Source organism: Apus apus, chromosome 22 (assembly GCF_020740795.1).
Source record: "Apus apus isolate bApuApu2 chromosome 22, bApuApu2.pri.cur, whole genome shotgun sequence".
Taxonomy (NCBI): Eukaryota; Metazoa; Chordata; class Aves; order Apodiformes; family Apodidae; genus Apus; species Apus apus.
In genome coordinates, this window is record NC_067303.1 from 6,161,364 (window position 1) to 6,184,694 (window position 23,331).

General features: G+C 50.6%; 3 protein-coding genes across 5 annotated transcripts; 1 reads left to right on the plus strand and 2 right to left on the minus strand.

Moving 5' to 3' along the window:
- Positions 1-759: 759 nt before the first annotated feature.
- ZW10 (zw10 kinetochore protein) lies at positions 760-11,335 on the minus strand. Its single transcript, XM_051638554.1, has 16 exons — positions 11,196-11,335; positions 10,924-11,058; positions 10,104-10,205; positions 9,835-9,912; positions 9,561-9,720; positions 8,473-8,616; positions 8,091-8,282; positions 7,266-7,432; positions 6,500-6,682; positions 5,773-6,008; positions 4,796-4,867; positions 3,955-4,124; positions 3,361-3,491; positions 2,774-2,905; positions 1,945-2,147; positions 760-995 (listed from the first exon to the last, which is right to left on the minus strand). Exons 1-16 carry the CDS (start codon positions 11,301-11,303, stop codon positions 875-877), a joined length of 2,334 nt encoding a protein of 777 aa, XP_051494514.1. The 5' UTR covers positions 11,304-11,335; the 3' UTR covers positions 760-874.
- Positions 11,336-11,461: 126 nt separating this feature from the next.
- LOC127393399 (T-cell surface glycoprotein CD3 gamma chain-like) lies at positions 11,462-15,131 on the plus strand. Of its 3 annotated transcripts, none has more exons than XM_051638431.1 (6): positions 11,462-11,493; positions 12,171-12,451; positions 13,518-13,730; positions 14,004-14,135; positions 14,512-14,555; positions 14,840-15,131. In XM_051638431.1, the coding sequence occupies exons 2-6, from the start codon at positions 12,205-12,207 to the stop codon at positions 14,900-14,902; spliced, it is 699 nt and encodes a 232-aa protein (XP_051494391.1). In that variant the 5' UTR covers positions 11,462-11,493; positions 12,171-12,204; the 3' UTR covers positions 14,903-15,131. The 3 variants fall into 3 exon arrangements, with proteins under 3 accessions (XP_051494391.1, XP_051494392.1, XP_051494390.1); XM_051638432.1 differs by having other exon boundaries at positions 11,462-11,475; XM_051638430.1 differs by lacking the exon at positions 11,462-11,493 and having other exon boundaries at positions 11,806-12,451.
- A 2,649-nt stretch (positions 15,132-17,780) lies between these two features.
- LOC127393411 (T-cell surface glycoprotein CD3 epsilon chain) lies at positions 17,781-21,694 on the minus strand. The gene is made up of 8 exons (XM_051638444.1): positions 21,663-21,694; positions 21,445-21,556; positions 20,595-20,615; positions 20,239-20,259; positions 19,555-19,752; positions 18,701-18,853; positions 18,263-18,309; positions 17,781-17,930 (listed from the first exon to the last, which is right to left on the minus strand). The coding sequence occupies exons 2-8, from the start codon at positions 21,491-21,493 to the stop codon at positions 17,874-17,876; spliced, it is 546 nt and encodes a 181-aa protein (XP_051494404.1). The 5' UTR covers positions 21,494-21,556; positions 21,663-21,694; the 3' UTR covers positions 17,781-17,873.
- Between the last annotated feature and the right edge of the window lie 1,637 nt (positions 21,695-23,331).

A 23,331-nucleotide genomic window follows, 5' to 3' on the forward strand; every position in this document is an offset into this window, starting at 1 on the left:
AGCTGAACAGTTTCTACAGTAGGTAAACTGAGACTGAAAAATGCTGTCAGTTTTAAGATGTTAGCCATGAGGAATTTTGCCCCTTGTGCAAAACCCTGTGAACACTGAGAACAGGGATCTCCTCCCTCCCACCCCTTAAACTTTTACTCTCTTGAGGTCTGCTCTGCAGGGAAACCTGAGGTGGAAAAGAGCAAATTTGGCACTTCAGCATTCTTAGAAGGGTATCAAAAGCTACCAGAGTCTGTGGGTTCACAGGTAATTTGCAGGGACAGAAGAGGTAAGAGACACAGGGGCTATGTGCCCCCTGCTGTAAAACTGCATAGATAAGATTCACCACTGAGAAACAGAAACCCCTCCACAAGACTCTAAAGCAAGCAAGCTTGAGATGAGACTGTGCAGCACCTTGCATGAGGCCCATCTCACAGCAGTGCCTGTCCTCACAAAGATGTTGGATTCAAGATTTGATTTGTTTCCCTCTGCTGGGCTTAACAGGAAGATGAAATCCTAGGGAATGTGGAAATGGACAGACATCTCCAGGAAGGTACACCCGCCAGCTCCTGAAGGAAAGCTTGGATCTGGGCAGAACATGTCTAGGGACCTTGGCAGGAGGTTGAACTGTCAAGTTCAACACCAGCACAGGCAGCTGGTGTTTCCCCCTGTGCTCTTCCTGGCCCCAGGCATGCAGAGCCACCCTCTTTGCCCTGCAAACACTGAGCTAGGAGATGTTTCCTCTCCCTCAGTCAAGCCTCCAGGAAGCACTTACCTCAAGCTAAAGCTTTATTTATAACAGTACAAATAAGAAGGGTTCAAATACAAAAAAAATATTTGAAAGACTGTCTGCTTCTGCTTTACCAACATGTAGGTGTAAACACAGTTACTTAATTTTGGCCAGTGCTGCTGCTCTCCTGTCTGTGTTCTGGAACAGGGCTCGGATCAGACTCTTCACTTCAGCTGCAGAGAATTCAGCTGCAAGAGGCCCCTTCCCATCTGCCCACCTACATGAGAGAGAGAGAGAAAGATCTTTATTTACCCAAACTGCACAGAAGTCATGTTAAAACAAGCCTCCTGAGCACTCAGCACAATGGTAAGTCTGAAAGCAAAACAAATCCAGTTAGCCACCTATTAGCTGGCAACTTCAGCCCAGAATTGTTTAGGGCAACAGGTTGAGGTGATTTTTTTGCTTGCATTACAAACTGTACCTTTTGCCTGCCTGCAGAGTTCCCTTTCACCTCCCAAACAACAGAAAAAAGTGGTTTATGCCCAGGTGGAAGTAGAGGTGGGAACCTTTGGTGTCCATCATGGTTCCAACAGCAGCAATGACCAGGGTGCAGAGAAGGAACTACCTTCTGTGCCTCCAGGGCTGGTAACTTTTTGGTTCAGCTGCTGAGGACAATTTGTTTCCCTGCCATTCAGAGGCAGCTGTGAGCAGGGCATGTCCAGCTTCTGACAACTCATACCAAAGTAAGAGAAGTAATTACACAAATCCTTGTCTATCATTTGGATTAATCCCCTTTGCAAGTTAAAAGCAGTAAGGAAACAGCACCTAAAAAGCAGGGGCCAGTGGTGTGGAATGACTGCAGCAGCCAGGCACAGCAGCAGGCAAAGTGCCAGGCTGCTTGCCATGGGATGCTGCTCAGCTCAGGGGCTGAGGGGTGGGCAGTCACTCCAGTTGGCCCTCCCATGGCACTGGTTTGTTGTTGGTTTCGTTTTTTTTTACCTTCACATGTTGCCTTTTCCTTTGCAGGAAGCAGCTGAATTTAGGAGCCAGCTCCAAATGGACTATAAGCAGGGCTAAGAAACAGCCCCAGGAGCAGTTACCTGATCCTCATTGATGCCTGGAACCTGACCAGCCCCCTGAGCACCATGCCCTGCTGGTGTCTGAGCACCTCCCAGCCCCCTGCCACTGCAGTGAGGAACTAATTGAAAAGGAAGGAAGACACCTACTGGTCTACTATTTCTTGGAGGCTGGCTTGCAAGATGATCATCAGCTCTTTGAATGTCATCCACTTCTGCACGTAGACTGGAACTTCCTCCTGGTACTTCTTATTTTTGTTGTCTTCCAGTAGTGGGGTGAAAACTTGGGGTCCTTCCTCCACCATGGTCCTACAGAGGGAGTACAGGCGATCTGCATCTTCTGTGGAGATGTCCTAGAATTGAACAAAGGTTAAGAGGGCAGCAGCCAGGTGTATTTTTGGAGTAAAGCAGTAAGTAACATGAAAAAAAGTGGCTGTGTGTGTGAAGATGAAAGCAGTTAAATGTGATGAAAGATCATGTTTAACATTATGGAGCTGATGTAACTTATTTAATTAAATATAAGGGATTGTTAGTACAAAAGCAAGCATGTCACTGGGAAGCAGAGGAGGTATGAGGAAGCTGACAAGGAAAATGGCTCAGGCATTGCCCAGCACAATGATGAGAGCCAAGCTTTTAGGCAGGTACAGCCTGAACAAGTGTCCTGTAAACTAGATGTTACAGGAAAAGAGGACTTGCTGGCCTCAGGCACAGTGGGAAGGCTCTCTGGGTGTAAACCAGAACAGATGCACTAACATTTCTATCATTTGCTGTGAAAATATAGCTTAATTAAGAAATGTACTAGGATAGTTGTACTTGACCCACGGTAACATGACAATCACTTGAACATGGTGCTGGGAGTCAAATGGAGATTTAAACAGGTAAGAACTTCAGTTTGAAATGCCCCAGGTGTAGTGGCATCTGGTGCTTGGAGAGGATGGAGAGGCTCATTGGAGAAGCACAGATTGAAAAAGTATCAGACCTCTAGGGCAACAATCCTGGTGACAATCTCTGCCAGAGCTGTGTTCAGTAAAGTCCCCATGGCCTTGCAGTACACGTTCACAGGCAGCACATCTTGCCAGACTTTTCCCAATCTTTTCAACTGATGCAATACCTGGAATATAACAGCTCTGTGTTAGCAGAGTAACACTGAGAGGCCAGCACATAAAGTGACTACATATGGTCAGAAACCAGTTAGAAAGGAGCAAAAGGCAATGAAGTATCCTGCTATGGCAGGGAGCAGACATTCTTAGGAAAAAGTGCCATGTTTCCAACTTATATTGAGGTTCATCAAAAGTGTGGTGGATCTTTTCCTTGAAAAATGAAAAACATTATAAATGTACTTTTCCTTTCAGCTTGGAGCAAGAGGAACTGAACTGGGCATGCTTCAATTTTACAAAAAAACACAACCCAGGGAAACTAAATCATCGTGCCAGGAAATTGGCTGTTCTGAAAATTTCCACTCTGCTGGAACACTGCAGAGTTCCCAGGACTGAGATGATGCAGTGGACCTTCCCAAGGACAACAGCTACAGACCATGGGATATTTGGCTTTGATTGCCTTGCTTACCTGCCTTATTGCTTTGTTTGCTGCACTGTAATTTTCCTCATCATCCATGTTAGAGAAATTCCTTGCACTTGACAGCCTCTCCAGGATCTCTCCTTTCTGCACTCGCATCTGGGCCAGAAAACACTCCATCCCTTTAGGAGCAAAAGCAAGCACAGAGAAGCAATTAACTGTTAAATTTGCTCTGCCAATTTAGAGACTGTAAGTGCTGAATGATGAACTTCCTATAAAGTGTTTTATTTTTAAAGGAGTTTCTAGTCTCTGAACAGTCTTGTAGAGCAACTTCAACCTGGCCCAGTCATGTATTCAGAAAGTTCTTGCACATCCTGCATTGCTACAATAGTTGTGAAGAAGCTGAGTAGTAGAATTAACTAGAGATGACAGTTTCCTATCAAGCTCATAAAAACTTATCTCAGAATTTGTTTTATTGGATTAGGCTGAAGAAAACATCAAAGGACTGAGCAGCAGATCCCTCAATACAAGCGCCACAACATTTTGCTGGATAATGAACTGGTTGTTGGAACTACGTGCTAGACAAGAAGAGCTGGGTTTCAGATCCTAACCAGCCAATGTTTCAAGGGTGAAAGGTGACATTACCAAGTCTCCTAAACCCAGGCACCAGGTCGACAAAGGTGGCAGCTCCATCACACAGGATGCTGGTCAGGCGGTAGCGGAACTGGTGTCCCAGGGTGAGCAGGTGGTGAGCGATGTACATGCAGTTGTTGTGGTGGATGGCTGCCAGCTGGGGCAGCTTCTGCAGGTTCTCCCTGACCCAGGAAGAGAAAAGGAAGAAACAGATTTATTCAGACCAGGCTCTGTTAAAAAAAATTGTTGTGGTTCCCCCAGAGAAACTTGCTGTCTCAGGTGTTGTAGGTAACTGGGCAATGCCTGGTAAAGGTGGCAGCTGGAGAAGAGGCATTTAACCTCCTGTCACATCCACACAAAAGCTTGTAGGAAAGGGGTTTCATGGCCAGTAAAACAGCACTTTGGTGTTTGAATCATGTGTTATACCCACGTTGCTTCTAGCAGTGGACTTTCAAACAGGAAGATACTGTTACAGCAAAGTTATGGTGAGGGAGAGAGAAGCTGCATGTTCTCCGACAGAACTGTTATCTTTTCAGTCCTCATTGCTGCTCTTTTTTTATAGGAAAACCATAATGAAAAATCTCTGCATCAGACCTGGGGTTAATGTTACATGGCTGGATTCAAACACAGCTGTTGTAAGAACTGCAACTACCTCCTTGGTCATAAGACTGCTGGCTGGGAAACTCTCAAGCCACTGTTTTGCTGCAGGTACGATTTTAATTATAGATGAAAAGTACTAGATTTTTGCTGCTGGAGGAAGCCCTCAGTAACCTCTGGCTGTGGTGGACAAAGTGGGTTCCAGTAGCATTGCTCTCTCTCCAAAACAGGCCCCAGGTGACACACACACACTTACTTGTGGTATGTTGGCACTACATCATAGAACAGCTGGAATATATTCCGCACAGAGTAGAAGAGCTGCACACAGCTGCAAGGAGAAGTTCATGTTAGTCAGTGGAATTAACATCTTGTTTGTTAATGACCCTCAACCTTCTTCAGAACAAAGTTATATTAGTAGCAAAGTGCTGGCAGAAAGAGGAGATGGTCAGGATCAATTACAGCTATGGCAACAAAGGCAACATTCTGGAAAACTCGCAAAGGCTGCGATGACCTTGGGAGGTCAGTGTGGAAAAGACAAGATCCAGAGCACATGTCAGAAGGGAAATGAAACCCCAGGAACAAAGGGGACAGTGTCCCTTCCCCAGAAGGTGTGTGTAAATAACCTCTCTGCCACAGTGCACTGAAAGGCATTCAGTACTGAGGCACCGAGGGCCATGGTCTCCACTTGTTAAAGCAGAATTTGGGTTTCTTAAAACATTGAATCCTTTTCCCTGAAGAGCCCTGCCAGAGGCAGAGCTGGAGTTCTTTACTTTCAGCAGCACAAAGCAAGAACTTGTCTTGGAAGAAATGCCATCACTGATCATTTGGTTTGAAAAAGGGATGGGTTTGATTCTTCCCAACAACTGACAGCTCATGCATGATGGAACGCTGAGGTGGAAGCTGCACTAGTGTTCCTCCCAAATAAACAGAAGCCATGAACTACACTGTACATGTGAGGGAGCTCATGTTTTCACTGCTTGAATCACCAAAATACAACAGCGACCCTGAATGCTCCCTGAAAGCCCACATTCAACAGGCTGCTTAACTGAGTACCCCAGGAAACAGCTGTGCCTGCTGTGCCAGCCCCTGCACCAACCCCCAGCAACACAGGCTTTAATGATCCATTCCAATTAAGCATCTCCTGCTCTTTCAGAACTCTTTTAACCTATCAGCAGATGCTTGGTGTTGCCAAAAGCAGTAGGTATCTGACACCCAAGAGCTACTAACTCCTACCACTGATCAGTGCTGGCTGTGGCCTCCAGCAGTGTCTGATAAGCCAACTCCATCAGCTTCTCCACGGAGGAACTGATGCGGCAGGTGGGCAGAGAGAAGGTGAACTGGCTCAGTTTGGTCTCATTCTCCAAATTCACTGTCTCGTTGTGCAGAAGCTGAGGAGACTTTTGCATCTGTGAGTGATCTGCCCCAGGACCAGGAAGCCTTGGCAGGGCTACAGGGGAGTCAGGTGAGATCTAAGGGAAAACAAGAGAAAAGGGATAACAGAATTTTGAGTCCAGAGAAAAGAGACTGTGCAAGACTACAAAACACAACGGCAGGTTTAAGAAGATAAACATGAGGCTGCAGAAGTCCCCCAAGACTGCTGGAAACCTCCTGCCTTCTGAAAGGCAGAGCAGACCATGAAACACTGGTGTTGCATGCCTGGAAGCAGTTTGTTAAGTAATTTTCTAATCATTCTTATGCTTATGACGCTAGCCAGAAAAGCCTACACAAGCAAATTTCAAGTCTTTTAAGAAATTTGTTGTTAGTGAAATAACCCTCTTGAGCACTGTTAAAAAAGGCTTTGAAATTCTTTTTTGCCAAGATCCCTAAATAAGATCCCTAAATAATCAAGAATATTCAGTACTGCAAAAAAAAACCAACACCCAAATTGACTGTTTTAGACAAGCCTTATTCAACAGTTGTTTTTCCAAACAGAAGAACTGTGTGTTGCACCAACAGCCACCTTTACAGTATTGTGTATTTCTGAGGTCATCAGGTTTCTGGCTGCCACAATCACATCCTGGCACTTCTTGTTTGCAAAGTGGGAATTGACGTTGCGGGCGTATTTCAGTAGATCAGTTGTGTCCCCTTTCAAAAACTGCATGTTCTTCAAGGCTTTTTCAAACTCCTCTGTGGATTTAATCACCTGAGAAGAGCAGACATATTCTACATTAATATAGTTTCCTAAAGACAAAGAACAAAACTTTAAGTTGGGTATAAACTCTTCCACTCAGCTGAAAGCAAAGGATGAAAAGTTGGTTTTAGAGGGCACTAACAATCCACCAGCTTTTCAGCAATCTTGTGGGAAAAGCTGGCTCAGCTGGGGACCCTGAGCACACAATAATACAGTGTTTGAACTGCAGGTTTGTCCCTCCCGGCAACCCAGCAAGATCTGATCAAATTTCATTATGTTGGGCTACCTGGGAGGGAAGAGACTAGGAGGTTTACCCTATGACTGCTTCTGTTTCAAACAGCTCCCTCTCCAGGAAAAGGAGCTTCTGGCATTCTTCCCTTGCAGTAAATTCTGCTGTATTATGTAGTTTTTAAAACTGTGGCCCATGCAAGAACTCCCTGTGACTTTTACCAATACAAAGAGAAGGCAGCTGGGCAAGCAGCTCTGCCCCATCATGACCTCCAGCCCCTTGTAGAGGCTCAGCCAAAGGCCTTGCAGCTCTTGGTTCAAGCTGGCCACCTCCACCACATGGATCTGAAAGAGTTTTGAGACCTACCTCTATATACTGCTCTAGTTTGCTGCTGTTGGTTGGGATTGAGTTCACCAGGCAGTTCTGAATGAGGCAGTCTGACAGCTCTTCCCAGATCACCTCACCCAGCAGTTCTGCCAGTGTAACTTTGCTGCAATCCTCCTTGTCTTCTGCAGGCTGCTCCAGAGGCACGTCTGAATCCAAGAGAACAGAAATGGATTTTAATATACCTGCTTCCTGGAGCAGACACTTCAGTTTGTTCAGTCCTTCCTGTCAGAACAGCATCTATCAAGTGTTCCATGGAAGAGACCTTCTATCCAGGCCATGTGCTGGGCCTGGGGAATCACCTTCCCAACCAAAAAAACCCTGAATTTGTGAGTACACTGAGCACTTTCCCAGCACAATTGTTCTGTGAAATGCAAAGCCCAGGCCAGTTTCTAGCCGATGGAAGATCCTGCCTGTGAGCAGCCTGATGTGGGGAACTCCCTGGATTGCATCCTGTCTTGCTCCTTTTAGACCTGTGGCATGCAAAGACCTTTGTGGTGACTGGTTCATAAGAAAAAAATGTTACTAAGTATTATTACGATTACAAAAAATTAACTGTATGATCCTTTTGAGTCAAAACACTTTCCTCTTTCATTTTCCCAGCTCTGTGAATGCTGGGTCACTGCTTAAGTCCAGTCTGATAAGCTGCCCAAGAGCACAGCAAAGCAACTGAACATTAAAAGCTGCTCAGACCTTTCCGTATCATTCAACACTGCTTAACAGCCAGATATTCTAGAAAGCTGCTGCTCCAATTACATGAACAAGGTACTCATCTCAGTCTAATTCCAAAAGGGAAAAACTACCTACTCAACAGGTATTTGTGGAGAAATTCAAAAACAAGCTTGATTTTGTCAAAAACCTCCATGGGAGAGGAATGATCCAAGGCAGGCTCTTCAGACTTGAAACGCAGGATCAACACATCTGACTGCTCCTCTGTGAGGGGCTGGAGAGATGGGTATGAAATCAGTGGCTTGAGAATGTATTTCAGCAGCAACTGACCTGAGAAACAAACAAACAAAAATGTTTTCCAACAGGAGGAGGCAGTTTGGTCCAGGGAGGCTCAATGGTGACTGTTCTGGATGTTCTTCACATGAAGTGGGGGAAACACACTCTCAATTAGCTGCACCAGGGAACAGCTAATGAGGTAAAATGCTGGCTTTGGTTTATCTGGATCTATGGTCTGTCTTACCAAAAATTTTAAGCTTGGTGTGCAGTTCTCCCAGGACAGCAAATGCCTGCAGCACAGCAGCAACAGGTGGGCCAGCAACCTTCTCTTTTGGTGGCACTGTGTGTAGGTGCAGCTCGGACTGTGCCGCCGACTCCAGGCTGCTTTCTGAAGGAAAAGAACCCTCTCTGTCAGTGTGGTCTGAGATACAGCAGGTAAGAGAAGCTACAACACTCCTCAAGTAGCAGCTAAAGCAATAGTCTCCCTTTCTTCATTCCCAAAAACCAGCTCTTTGTAAATGAGCATCAGAAGAGGGGCCAGAGCTCCTAGTGCAGCACAATGGAATGAGAATCAGTCTCTTACAAGGACCCAGAATTCTCATTTCAGTCACCCTGCAGCTGAATGATGGTGAAAATCACTCCCCTCCTCATCCCCACTTCAAACCAAGTCCAAAGGAAAAGGGTGGGTTTTCCCCCCCCCTTCCAAAGGAAAAGCTTGTGTCAGTGAAGACACCAAGGTACAGACTCCTGAGCAGTTCTGGCAATCAGCTGCCTGCAACTGAAGTGGCAGCCTGGAAACCTCTCAGAGAAGATAAAAGTACCCTTAAAAACTAGCTTAGTGGGAAAACTTGTTCAGGATGATGAAAAATTTCAGGAAACTCTTTCAGCTACCACACTGAACTGTGCATGCAGTAAAAACCAACATGGAGTGTTGGCCCAGGAGCAGAAGCTCTGCAAGAGAGGATCCCCCTTTTTATTTCTCACAAGACTAGGAAGGTACTCAGAAGCTGGTAACTGTTTTGATCTCTGCTTCCACATTTTTTTAAAGGAATACCACAGATTTGGCAGCTGAACCTTCAAAACCTTGTTTAAAGTCTACTGGCTACACCAGATGGCTTGTGTTAGCACCTAAGCACTCCAGGAGTTTAGACTATCCAAAGAACATTGCCACTCATCACTCCAACTCATTAGGCCATGCAATTAGCAGGAAGAGCTCCTGAAACCAGCCCTAGTTAACAGTTTTACTGTATTTCTTATCTTGCAGGTGCTGGAAGCCAGGCATTTCAAATAGGGAAGCAAAATATGGTGAAATCAACTTGGAACTGTGAGTACCTTTGGAAGGAGGCAGCTTCCACACAGCCAGCTTCTGCCACTCCTCTCCCAGGTGGTAGAGCATGTTCTGTGTCTGCACAGTGAGCTCTGTGTTTAGGGCCTTCAGGATCTTCAGCTCAAAGCCCCTGCGGGATCCCAGCACCTTCAGGCTGCTCCGTGCCTGGAGGGAAGGAGGAAACCCGAGTAACTGCTGCCTCTGCCACTGCAAAGCATCCTGTGCTGTGTATTGGAAGGCTGTGTGAACAGCACTCGCATGCTGAAGAGGCACTATTACCTTTTCCAGTTGCTGAGCTGCTGCAACATACTTCTTTTCCAGCAAGGCAGTGTTGTACTCTTTAATAGCTGTGTCAAACTGCAGCAACCAAACAGATTCTTAAGTTACTGTATTTGTTAGTAAACTACAGGTGTTTGTTGTTGGTTTTTTAAACAATACAAAGCCTGGACAGCTACAGACAGCTACTCCAGAGGAGCCCAGAATAATGCTGCAGGAGCACCAGGGAGGCTGGGTGGTGCTTCATGGTTTAAGCTGCTCCCCCTCCTCACCTCCTGTAGCTTTTTCAGAATGCTCAGAACCAGGGTGTCCTGCTCCAGCTGCTGCTTCAACTCAGCAAATTCAGCAACAGCAACGTTCAGATCTTGCTGAACCTAAAGTAACAAACTTTTCACTTAATTTACAGCAAGCAAATGTCATCAGACATGTTTACTCTTGAAAGCAGTAACATCAGATTTAACATATTATGGGAATAATTTGGTGAGGAGAAAAAAGGCTCCATGCATTTTACCCCGTTAGGAAGATACTTAAACAGTGGAAATGCTTATAACCTGGTTTCTCTTTTAATGAAGTACAGGGTTTTTAAAGGCACTGTAAGGAAGCTGAACCTCAGAAGGACTTCAATGTTCCCTGAACACAGCCCTTTAAAATGCAAGGATGCTGGAACTCCACCAAAAGGTAAATCTCAATTAACACTGCTACGGAGCCCCAGATGTGGGGGAAAATCAAACCAAAGAAGCAAAAAGCAACTTCAGTGAAGGTGCACAGGGATGGTTTAGGTTCCTGTTTGGCCTGAACCCACCGGGACCAACCCTCAGCTGGCCAGTTCCCACCGTGTCACCATAAACAGGCCTGGTCCTCCTGCAGGAGGTGACACTTCCAGCTGCACGAAGGAGCCCCCGGGGCCAAGCCCTGAACGACAGCTCCTCCCTCCCCCTGCACACGCAGGTGTTGCTGAAAGGCATTTTCTAGGCGTGAGATCACCCCGGGCTCCCACCCCGGAGTCCTGCCCCGTGAAACACACCAAGTGCGTGTGTGTGTTTTCGCGCTGGGGGTGAAACCGAAGGGCGAGCCGCCTCTCCCCGCTCTCACCTCGTTCTCGATCCTCGCCCGCAGCAGCTCGATGTTGCGGGCCAGCCCGTCCACCTGCCCCCCCAGCTCCTCGGCGCTCTGCACGCTGGGCAGGAACTCGCTGTACTTCTTGTTGATCATGGTGCACACCTCTCCCTGGGGAACGGGCAGCGCTGGGACACCGGCGGTAAGAGACCCCCACCCCCCCCGGGGCTGCGCAGCCCCCGGACCCCGCGCACGGCCCCGCCCCGCAGCCCCCCGGCCCGCAGCCCCTGCCCCGTGCCCGGCCCTGCCTTCAGCTCCTCCACGCGGCGGGAGAGGCGCCCGATGCGGGTGCCCAGGTCCTCCTTGTCCAGGCGGCCCGAGTGCGCCAGCACGGCCGCCACCAGCGAGCCCGCCATGGCCGCTCGACGGGGCGGGAGCGGAGCTGGGGCTGCTGGGGACGGGGGGGCGGGATCCGGGGCGGGACCCGGCGCGGGGGGATGGAGGGAGGCGGGATCCATGGAGGGGGGCGGGATCCGTGGCTGCGGGAGGCGGAGGGGGGCGGGATCCGTGGCTGCTGGGGACAGAAGGGTGGGGGATCCACGGCTGGTGCGGGATCTGTGGCTCCTGGGGACGGAGGGGGGCGGGATCCACGGCTGATGGGGACAGAAGGGTGCGGGATCCGCAGCTGCTGCGGACAGAAAGGTGCGGGATCTGTGGCTGCTGGGGGTGGAAGGTTGTGGGGCTCCGGGGCTGCTGGGGACGGAAGGATGAGGGGTCCCTGTGGCTGCTGGGGACAGAAGGATGAGGGGTCCATACGGCTGCTGGGGGCGGAGGGATGCGGGATCCGTGGCTACTGGGGATGGAGGGGTGCGGGATCCACGGCTGCTGGGGACAGAAGGATGGGTGGGGGATCCTTAGTGGCTCGGGACACGATGTAGGGAGATGTGTGTCTGCTGGGGGACACGTGGGTGCTGAGGACTTTCCAGCTGCTGGGGACCCATGGCTTCCAGGGTTCCCGAGCTGCTGGGGGACACAAGGATGCTGGGGGCTCCCTGGCTGCTGGGGACACACAGCTGTGGGGGGACATGTGGCTGCCTGAGGTCCGTAAATGACGGGCACCCACCACCTCAAGCCCAGCTGTCCTCCCCCGTCCTTCCATGAGTGCTGTTTTTGTCCCAAAAGTGTGTTTTCTCTAATTGTTCCTGTCTTGGTGTTACACAGGCTCTGTTTTTGTATTGCTTCTTTGCTCTCATGTGATTATTTCCCCCCCCAAAAAAAAAAAGTTGCTTATTTCAGTTAACAACCGACATCACTGGGATGAGGAGGCAGGTCCTCAGACATCCCCCAGCTGCTGGGGGAGGGAGGCAAGGAGGTTCCAGCCCCCAGCATCCGGTACCCGACAGATCCGGGGGTGACTGGTGTGTTGTGGTGAGGAGCTCTCTGCACATCCTCTCCTCTGAGCGGGGGAAAGAGCCACCACTGCTCAGTGCCATGTGGAGGGGACAGTCCCTGAGCTCCTGGGTTCTGCTGGCCAGCCTGGTCCTGGCCAGCTGGAGTGTTCAAGGTAAGTCCCTGGCTGTGGGTCTCTGCCCAGGGGCTGCTGAGGTGCTGTGTCCTGTGGCTGAAACAGAGGTGGTGGTCCCTGGAGACCTCGGGGTTGGCAGTGGTGCCCATCAGGTGCTTGCTATGGTCCCTGGAGGCTGCACCCCTGCTGCTCCCACTGCAAGCAGCTCTGCAGCCATGGGAGGGTGGCTGGAAGCAGGTCCCTGCAGCTTGTTGGAGTTGTGTCCCTTGTGGCACCTTGACGTGAGGTTTGTAAGTTTCAATGGGGAGAAAGGAGTGGGTCAGCACAAGGGTTCCTGAGGACAGGGTCGCTCTGATGGTTCTGCCCACCCTGGATTGTTGCTGTGACAGTCTGGAGCCACCTGCTATCTCTGGTTACCTGGGATGGCTCAAACCCACCCTGCAATGACAGAGCACTTGCAGTTGGACTTGGCAGGTCCCTGGTGTTGGACTAAAGCAGCTGTGAGCTCTGTGCTGGCACAGACATGCCAGCAGGAGAGCTTGTGTGCTGTGCTCTGCTCCAGCACTCAGCGAGTGAGACAGAGAATTTGCTCTCAGATTCAGAAGATGATGCTTTTGCAGTTCTTTGCATGCTCTTAACTCAAAATGGTTTTTTTACACTTGGGTAAAAAACCCCGGTGGGTTTTTGCCTCCTTGTCTGGGCTCAGCTCCTCTCTCTGCTGGTGGAAACGTTTCACTTTCTGTTGAAACTGCATTTGCACTTCAGTACTATGTGATCTGTGTGTGGGATGAGGGTTACACAGAGAGTGGAGTCCAGGCAGGTGCCTGAGCCTGGTTAGTTTTCTCTCTAAGGGAATTTGAATCTGAACTACTCAGAGCTGCTGTAATGCAACTACCAGTTCAACACTGGACTACTTTTCTGCTGGGTAATCTGCTTTTTGCAGTTTGTTTCGTTAGCAGTGTCCTTTCCAGTGCTCAGGGGACAGGCTAACATGATGGATGGATCCATCTCCATGGATGAGGTCTGTGAGCTCTGCATCACCGAGGGCTGAGAACTCGGCTGGGAAGCTCTTTGCTCTCCTCTTTGGTTTGTTTTCTTTTTACAGGGCAGAAAGTAATTGTGAAGGAAGCCAGTGGGAAGGTGTTTCTGCAGTGTGAGACAGGCACCCGAGCTGAAGTCGTGTGGTGGAAAGATGGGACTGAGATAGGAAACTTCACACAGCTGGACTTGGGTTCAGCTTTTGATGATCCCAGAGGCATCTACACGTGTAAAGGGGGAAGTGAACAGAAAAGCCCTCCCCTCCAGGTGCACTATCGAAGTAAGTGTTGCAATCCTGGTTTCTAGAGCCAAAACTGCCTGGGGTTTTCACTCAAGACATTTTTTGTGGGAACTATGTTTTTTCTCAGAGTTTGTGGGTGCTTCCACCAGTTTGTGGAAGCTCTGCTAGATCCTCTGCTAGGTTGGCCTTGGGAGCAGCCAGGCTGCACGTTCCCTTGGGTCTGGTGCCTGGACTGGCAGAGTTCTTTGGGCTCAGTCTGGCCCCACAGCTCCTGGTGGTTGGTTGAGTGTTGGTGTTCTTTTGGGCTTCCAGTGTGTCAGAACTGCATCGAAGTGGATGCTCCTACCATCTCTGGGATTGTGGTTGCTGATGTTGTTGCCACCGTCTTCCTGGCAGTTGCTGTGTATTGCATCACTGGCCACGACAAGGGGCGCATGTCAAGAGGTAAGGGGAGTGCTTGGGCATCCACAGGAGCTGCGTGGTACCCAGGGACTTCCCGTCACTGCCCACAGAGCCAGGTCACTGCAAGCTGCAGGTGGAACCAGCACGCGGTGGGTCTAGGGCAGGGATCTGTATGAGCACCCTTCCTGTCTCTAGCTCAGCTTCTCAGGAGAAGCCATCAAATGCACAAGGTTCACCAAAACATTCTCCCAGAGACAGCAACTGGTGGCGTGGGAACATCTGAGGCCTTGCAGGGACTTTCTACAAATAATGCAAAAGCACAGTGCTGAGAGCAGCCAGCTGCTTGAGTTTGTTTGCAGATGTTCACCAAGCTACCTGTGACTTCTTCAATTCCTGACCCTCTTCTCCCTTCATTTAGCTTCTGACAGGCAGAACCTGATTGCCAACGAGCAGCTCTACCAGGTGAGTGTGGGGGGGGTGTGTGGGCTTCATTGTGTCTCTCTGGTCTGGGGCTGTGTGGCAATGATGCTGCTGGGGGGGGACAATTGATGCCTCAAGGCATCACACCGTGTTGGAGATTGCTCTCTGCTGGGGCATCCTTCCCCTGAGAGACCCTGAGCTCTGTGTGCAGGGAGGGAGAGCTTGCCAAAAGTTTGGCAAAGGAAAGCCTGGGCCTGCTTTCCCTGGACCCTCCCTCCCAGGGCTGGGCAAGGGTTGTAGCTCACTTTGCCTTTCTTCCTCCCCAGCCCCTTGGCGAGCGGGACGAGGGGCAGTACAGCCAGCTGGCCCCTGGCAGAGCCCGCAAGTGAAGTAGGAAGATGCTGAGGCCTGTGACTCCTTCACGTGGGGAGTGACGTTAGAGCAAAGCTACTGCCAAGTGCTCCAGAGCACCAGCACCCTGCTCTGGCACTGCTGCCGTAAGTGCACTGCAGGTGGAGGGCGCTGGGGTTTTGCCTAGAGAGCCCCCCCCAGCTCCTTGTAGCTCCCTGCTCATCCCCTGACCTCCTGCACTTCTGTATCCTCCCATTAAAGACAATCCTGTCCCTTGGCCTCCCTGGTCCATCACTTGTGCCGAGGCCCGGGGAGCTCTGCAGTCCCTGGGAAGGTGCACGCTGGATGTGACCCCCCCCAGATCCCTGCAGAGCCATCAGGCTCCTGCCCATCCCAGCAGGATGCTGCTCTGCAAGTGTGGGCAGGTGCCTGTGGCTGTGTCACCTCTCTGTGACACAGATGGGACACAAATGACATCTGGGTCTGTTGCCAAAGTTGGGGGTAGCAGACCTTGTGAAGGGAGAGGGCTGCCACCGGCAGCAGCAGAGGCTGCGTCGCATTTAATTCCCCTTCCAGCGTGGGGAGCAGGGACACCAGGAGCACAGCAAGTGTCAGCAGGGTCTGTCTCACCCCTGCGAAGTTCCTGCAAGCCTCAGTCCCCTGGACAGAGCTGGGGGGCTGGTGGGAAGGAGGACAGGAGGATGTTTTCTTTGCATATGCAGCAGAGGCCAGAGGCAGCCCATGCTCTCTTCACCCTCCTCTGCCTTTGCAGCCCACAGGAGAGTCACAGAGCACTGGAACAGGCTGCCCAGAGAGGTTGTGGAGTCTTCCTCTCTGAAGACTTTCAAAACCTGCCTGGATGTGTTCCTGTGTGGCCTGCCCCAGGTGATCCTGGTCCCTTCCAGCCCCCCACATTCTGATTTGGCAGCCTCTCTTTCAGGCCCACTAGCCCTCCCAGTCTGCTGAGTACAGGATGAAGAGAAGAAAACTTGGAGAGCCTTTCCCATCTCAACCACCTTCCAGACACTGGGTCTCCCCACCCTAGCTGTTCCTGGCAAGGTCTCAGTTCCTCAAATCTGAAAAGAAACAGCTCCTGGGGTCTGACTATGGCCAAAACAGGAGGCAGAGAACAGACAGGATCAGGTAGCAGTTAGAAACCTCAGAAACCAGGTCACCTCCATGTGCCAGTTGCACCCACCTGTACCCTGTGTTTTCCTGCTTTTCTAAGAATCCGGGTGAGTGGCTCGAGAGAGCACTTGTGACTCAGTGGTATAAATTAGGTGTGGAAAGAGTCAGCACTCAGCAAGAACTGGCCACAAACCTGTGACGTGTCTGGAGCAGCCCAGGCTGGGCAGAGCTGCGGGTGCGCCCTGCGTGCCCTTGCAGGAATCGGTGTGATCAGCCCCACGGGCACTGAGCAAGAAAAGAACCTGTTTTCCTTCAGTGTCAGCTCCTCACACAACAGTGTTTTGCTGTTCGCAGGAGCAGAACAATGTCTTGGTGACTTTTCTGCTCCAACCTGCTCCAGTGAAGTGTGAGCCTGATGTAACCGTTCCAGGCAGAAGGTGCCAGGACCCACCTTTGGTCTGCAAAGGGTTGAGCCCCGTAAAAAGCAGAAATGACCAGCAGAGTGCCTGGTCTGCAGCACTGTCCTGGCCATCAGACCTCAAAGCAACGAGCCAAGGTGGCAACCCATACCCACAGAGCAGGAGGAGGCTGGAGCAGAGCGGGTGGGTGTGTTCTGCATGAAACAAGGAGACAGCAGAGGCCACATCTGCAGCTGCTGTTTGAGAGGCTCCTCAGCACCTCGCCCTTGGGAGGACAAAGGAATGTTACTGAGTGCAGCCAAGCACAGAGGCAGAGAGGTGTTGTCACAGGGTGGGTACTGATCCCACAGAGGTAAGGGCAGTGTGGCTGCACTGGTGGGGGCAAACATGCACAAACAAACATAAATGGTGGTGGAAGCACTGGGGTGTTGCTGGAAGCAAGACTCAGACCCTGTATACACAGAATGGTCCCAGCTTCTCACATCCCACTCGTGGCAATGGGCTGTGTGGCTGGGCTGAGCAAGTGTCCCTGGAGCAGGGATGTTTTGCAGAAGCTGAGAATGTGGCCCCAAGAGGTTTTAGGGCTGCTGGGGGTAAGTGCTCTTTGCATCTTGCTATCTCCCTCCTAGATCTTCAGTACCTTGTTTGGTAACCCAGCTGTGCTGCCTTTAAAACCACATCCTGCAGGGTAAGCACAGCAATCCAAAGCATGGAACTTGCTGGGTGCTCATCTCATGCTGAAACTCGAGGGTTAAACCATCCCCCCCAGCCTCAGTTTCCTTTCTTCAGAGCTGTTGCTCTACAGAGCAACAGAAGCAACAGAAATGTGGCTCACTCTGCCAGCCTTGAATCAGAAACAACCCCAGGCATCACAGCATCCCTTGGCCCTTCTTAAGTTACTGCCTGTGCCATTGCTGCTGCTTTGGAAACCACAGCTTTTAAAATCGGGCAGATTTAAAATCTGTGTGGTGAGTGCATGAGAGCTCATCTTTTTCACCTGCCCCCAGACCCACACCCTGGCTCCTGTTGTCCCCTGCCCTGCTCTCAGGCCCCACTCTCCTGGACACCCTCTAAGTGGGGGTTCAGGTCTTAGCTGAGCCCCACTATTTAATAGCAACACAGATTTAAAGCAAACACTTAAATTTCCTAATAGGAGGCTTTCAGATTGTTTGTGGGAAGGTGTTAAATCCTCATGTGACCCTATGAGGATGTTTTGCTGAAGGTCTCAGAGAGGAGAAAGGAGGCCAGGAGCCATGAGTGAGGCTGCAGTCCTTTAATGAAAAGGGAAGCCTCTTGCTAACGTGCTCCTTTTGCTTCTTGTCCCTAATGGCAAACTGAAGGAAGACATCAGGGTCTGTCCTGTGTCACCGCAAATGCCAGGACCTCAGCAGGCCTGCAAAGAACTGGTACCAAGCAGTTAGCCCCTCTGCTGCAGTTTCCCAGCCTGGCATCCATGGGAGTGTCAGAAGCCCCTGGTTTCCAGCCCTGCATACACTTCCCGCTGGCCTTTCCGGATGGGCTGTGGGAACAGCAGAGATGTTAGTTAGGGAATCTGTATCAACACCCTCAAACAAGGCCAGGATCTGGGTGCACACAACACGTGGAGATGACCAGAGCAGAGAGCAGGTGCAGTGCTGCTCTGGAGCTGCAGGTCTGCTCCCCACTCCCCATGGCAGCACCGGGAGAAGGGGCTCCACCTTTACCACCTTTTGCCTTTGTTCCCAGGAAAGGTTGCAGGTGGCCTGGATGCCTCTTCAAAGGAGCAAAAAGGATAAATCCCCCAGATTCCCAGCTCTGGCCATCCCTCCCCAGCCAGGAAAGGGAGATGGGAAAAGTACAAGTCCTCCATACCTCATAGTCAGGGTTTGGAACAGGGGGAGGACGCTGTGTCTTCTGACCTGCAACAGGGGCAAAGAGAGGTCATCCTTGGTGAGGATTCGTTCAGTGCAGCACAGGGACTTTGATGGAGGTGACTGACTGCAGGGTAAGGCATCCTGTGGGTCAACCCACATGGCTTTTTTAAGAGCTTAGAGGTTTCAAAGACCCAGTTGCAAGCGCAGCATCCCCTGCCTCGTTTACTGCTGCACAACAGCCTGTGAAATGGTTTCCTGTGGGCAGGGACGTTTTTGGCACAACCCATCCTATACAAGAAGGCAGCCTGGAGCAACAGGTGTGGCAAGCAGGAGCATTTCTTGGCAAGGGTTTGGAGGTTTGGGGGGGAACAGAGCAGGCTGTGTCACTCCAGTGCTGAACTCAGTGCTCAGCAGAGGTGCCCGAGGTGGCTCTTACCTCGCTGCCGGGTGCCAGCACTGGGGCTTGCTCTCCCCTTCCTGTCTTTGCTGAAGTAATAGACCAGAATCAGCACTCCCAAGGTGATGAGCAGATCTGCAGTGATGATCCCTGCCACTGCCAGGACATCCAGCTCCTCACAGTTTGCACACACTGCCGGGAGGGAGGAGGGTGCTCTGAGATGGGCATCCTTCCTTCCCAGCAAGGAAAGGCCCTGACGCCTCAGTCTGCACACACAGACCAGGGCCCGGTGTGTGCAGCCTCCTTTCCTGTCCTCTGCTGTGTGCACGGCCTGAGCCCAGGGTGCAAAACATCTCCTAGATCATTGCACCATCCCCACTGCCTCTGCTGGACTCCTACGTCCTGACTGCAGAGCAGCTGCCCAAATTTTAATGGCTTAGAGGCTGAAATCACTCTCCAGGGAGATGTAAAGCTCCCCTTGGGTAATGGGTCACTTCCCAAGCTGTGTGCTCCCGATGGGAGTTTCCCACTGCAGGATAAGAAATGCCTCTGGCCTTTGTGGCAGGTGTTACTCCTGCCTTGTAGCATGGCAAGAGCTGTATATAAAAATGTCACACACTGCACGTGTGGGCACCACTGACATGCAACCAGCTTGATCTTGTGATTTCTCCCTATCCCAACCAACACCAGCACACTTGAGGACACAGAGAGGAAAGGCTGGAGAGCAGGGGCATTCCCTTTGTAAAATTTTGCTCTTTGGAGAGGGAAGAGCCTCAGCAGAATTGCACCCAGCCAGCCCAGCAGGGTGAGCATCAGGTCTCATCTCCTCGGACCTGCCACGGAAACGTGCAGGCTTCACCCCCAGCCTGGAGCCTGAGCGCTGTGTCACTCACCTCTGGCATGCAGGTACATTTCATACTTCTCTTGATTCAACGAGCAGCTCACGTTGGTGGGAGAGCTGTCATGGTTCTCCAGGACATATTTCCCCTCGTTGCCTTCTGTTTTTTTCCCTGATAGAACCCACTCGATGCTGCCTTCAGTCACGGGACACGTGATTGTCACCGTGGTTCCAGAAATCTCCACCAGGAACTCTTTATTGGAAGGTGAGCCAATGAGAAGGGAAAACAGCTTTACAAACAGCTCCTGGGCAGGCTTCCCTGCCCACCCTTATCCCACCATGACAGGTTGTGCTGCAAAATCTTGGATGTTATGGTGTAACGTCAATTCCCTGCACGCGGGTTTTCCTTTGGTGTCGCAAAGAATCAGTGTAAATAACTAAACAGTGTCAAAATCCCACCAGTGTCCAACTTTGTCAGGGAGCCTGGGGCACCTGCCACCATTTATCCACATTGTTTCTGGTCTCTGCAGGTGGCCCAGCTCTGCTTGACCAACAATAATTAGGGACAACTCATTGCAGTTTATTTTTCTGATCGGTGGCGACAGTAGCAACTAACAAACAAGAATTTTTTTCATCCTAAAATACTGCTTAAGTATTTCTATCTTTTAGGCTTCACCAGTGCACCCACAGTCTTCATATCATGCTAAATAGTTCAGAAATGTTGGTAAAATACACTTACCCTCTGTTGATTTGATATCATCTGTGGAGAGAATAGTAACTATTAATAAATCAGCCTGTTGTTACCTCACTCATTGTTGCTGTTAGAAAACTGGGGAGATAGAGAGTGAGTTGGTGTCAGAAAATTGTCACTGCTTGGGGATCACTAGAATAATTAGGGACAATTCCCAAAAGCCAGCTCTTCCAAGCAGCCAGATCAGTAGCAGTTAATGAACTGTTCTTACCCTACAATATTTGCTCTTATCCTACAATATTTGAAAAATGCAAATATTTCTATTTGACTTTTAGTGCTCACTTGTGAGTCACAGTTGGTCTGCTTAACCAGAACAGTTAAGAATGCTGGTAAAATACACTTACCCTGCTGAGCTGAGGTGCCAACTACAAAAGAAAAAGAATAATAAGGGGTAAGTAATGGTGCTGCAGATGCCATTCACCTTCCCTCTTCAAGGATAACCTCTCTGAACCCAGCTACTTGAAAGAGATGTTTATACCCATATATTTGTGCTAAATGCATTAGAAGGATTCTGTTAGCTGAGACAGGATGTTGTTTGGAAATGAAGTCGTTTCCCTTGGAGGCCATTTTTAACACAGACTAGCACAGAATAGAAATTCAAATAATTCTCCAACCTAGTTTAGAAAAAGGATTATTGCAAGCAAGTATATTCTAATTAACTTTTAAGCTTCTCTCTCTTAGTTAGCAGCTTCTTCATAGCTTTACAGTAACTCCACGCTTCATCCTAAACCAGCTTTCTAAATGTTGGTGCCCTGGAAATTGCTGCCACTCCCACAATGTCGCAGTGAATCTGAACTGAAATTATTTACCCATGATCACAAAAGGCTTGAAGAAAAGTGCATGAGCCAAGCGTGTAGATACAATGAAAACACAAACCCTTTCACTCTGCAGGAAGCAGAGCATGGAGCTCCAACCCAGCTGCATGGAGTTTGGAGACCAGGTGTATCAGTGACCCAGCTAGCAAGCAAAAAAAAATTCACCTGGGGTTTTAGGTTCTTTTCTCAAGCCTGGGAGGGTTCAATTCCAGTTTCTTTGCCCCTGCATGCTGCCCTCTGAAGGGAATGCTCTGCTGGAGAGCAGCTCCCCAGGCACTGCACACCCCGGCAGATGTGGCTGCAGGTACTTTGCAGAGCCAGTTGCAGTCCCTTGGGCAGCAACACCAGGTCCCAGGGTCTCCTGGGCAGCTGTACTCACCCCCACACAGCAGCAGTCCCAGGAGAGGCAAGGACCACTCCAGCCTCATCCTCGTGTTGTCCCTCCTCTGGCTCTTCTCTACCGCATCAGCTCGGCGGCCCCGGGGCTGGCGCTGAGGAAGAAAGAGCACGTTGGCTTTTGCTTACAGGAACAGAGGCCCAAGGACTTTTCCCAGAACTGTGTGCGGTGGTGAGCGGAGCAGTGCTGGGGAGACTCACTGTTTCCAGTGAGAGCTGCGAGCAGCAGAGGCACTGATGGGACACAGATGGTAAAATAAGCCCCGTCAGGAAGTGCGGAGGCTCAAAGCGTCCTCACGGAACGTCGTTGACACCCAGGGGTGGCTGCTCTGCCCCAGCCCAGCTCAGGGCTCCCAGGGACCTGCTCTAACTGTCCCCAGGTAGGAGCAGGAGAGAGAAATGAGCCTGGATTAGCTTTGCCATCAGGACCCTGCTAAAGCCTTTTCAGAGTGAATATTTCTGAAGTTCCAGCTGTTGCGAGGAGCTTCACAGCAGGGGAGTAACCCAAGGAACCAGCAAGGAGCTCAGTGCCTGGAAACCCTGCAGGGCCAGCAGCAATGAACCTTGTCAGTGCCAGGCTGCAAAACCCGGAGGGGTTTGTCACTGGGGATGCAGCCTAGACTCCACTTTTGTTATTTTGCTCTAACTCAACCCGTTTGTTTCTTTCTGTCTCTCAGGAGCAGCAGTTGCCAGCTCTTTGGCCCTGGTGCCGCGTCTCCTTTGGGCAATTCTGGGTCACGGCTTGGAATCATAGGATGTATGGGGTTTGGAAGGAACCTTTAAAGGTCATCTAGGCTTCTCCTGGGCTGTTGGCCCCAGTTGGGGTGGCCCGGGGCCACTAGATGGGGCTCCTGCCCTTTCCAGCCGGCTCCCCCGTCCGCGGGGCTCCAGGGGAGCGCTCCCTGATCCGCCTTTCATCCAGCGAGGTGCTCTCTGTAGCTGTCAGATCCTTCTTTTGCTTATGTCTGCTCCAAAGTGAAGCCTCGGAGAGCATAGGTTGCTAGTAAGCGAGCCAGGGACAGGGTCTTGTTTGCAGTTGGAGTCAGCACCTTTGGAAACAAAGTGTTGAAGGTCAGTAAAAGCCCGCAGGGAAAGTTCAGGACAGGCCCCCTTCCCAGCCCTGGGCATTGGATCAGCTGGTCCAAAGGGAGAGCCAGCAGTGCTGCTCCGTGGCCAGAGGGCAGTGACAGCAAGAAACACACTTGTCCAATTGGACTCTGCCTGGGATGATGTGGATAAGAAGTTGGTGCTGTGCAGACAGGATCTGGGGGGGTGGCAGTGAGTGGCCTGCTGAGCATCCACTGCTCGTGGGTACCTGGAACAACATTGGAAAAGCCCAAAGTACCCTCTGTTTGCAAACCAGAGAACCTCCCCTCCAAGCCTAATTAAGTGCTCCTGGTGGTAGAGAGAGGAACAGAAGTGATGATTTGGAACCATAACTGAGAGGAAATGTGGGGAGATGGGGGTGATGAAGGGTTAACACAGAGCCAGGTTATTCCCATGAATATAGAGATACATGGTAACTCAGAGCAATTAGCAGTGACAAGATTCCCTGTGCTGTTCTGTGGACCATCCTGGTGCTTTTTTACGTTGCTAAATTTGTAACTTGAAGTTTAAAAGCTAAAAATAGGTTCATTATTCTCCTCAGAAACTGCTGCAAGCAGTAAATGGTAGGAGAGATGTCTACGTGGTTGCTCATTAGCAAGAAGTCGTGCTGCTGTCGTCTTCCCATCAAAACCTTGTTCTGGCCACCTCTGACATGCTCTTCTCAGGTGATCCAAACTATCCCAACCCCCAGTGCTTGCACAGCAGCTCTGAGCAGGAGGAGCCCTTCCCGACACCCCAGCCCATGTCCCTGCCTTGGCGCTGC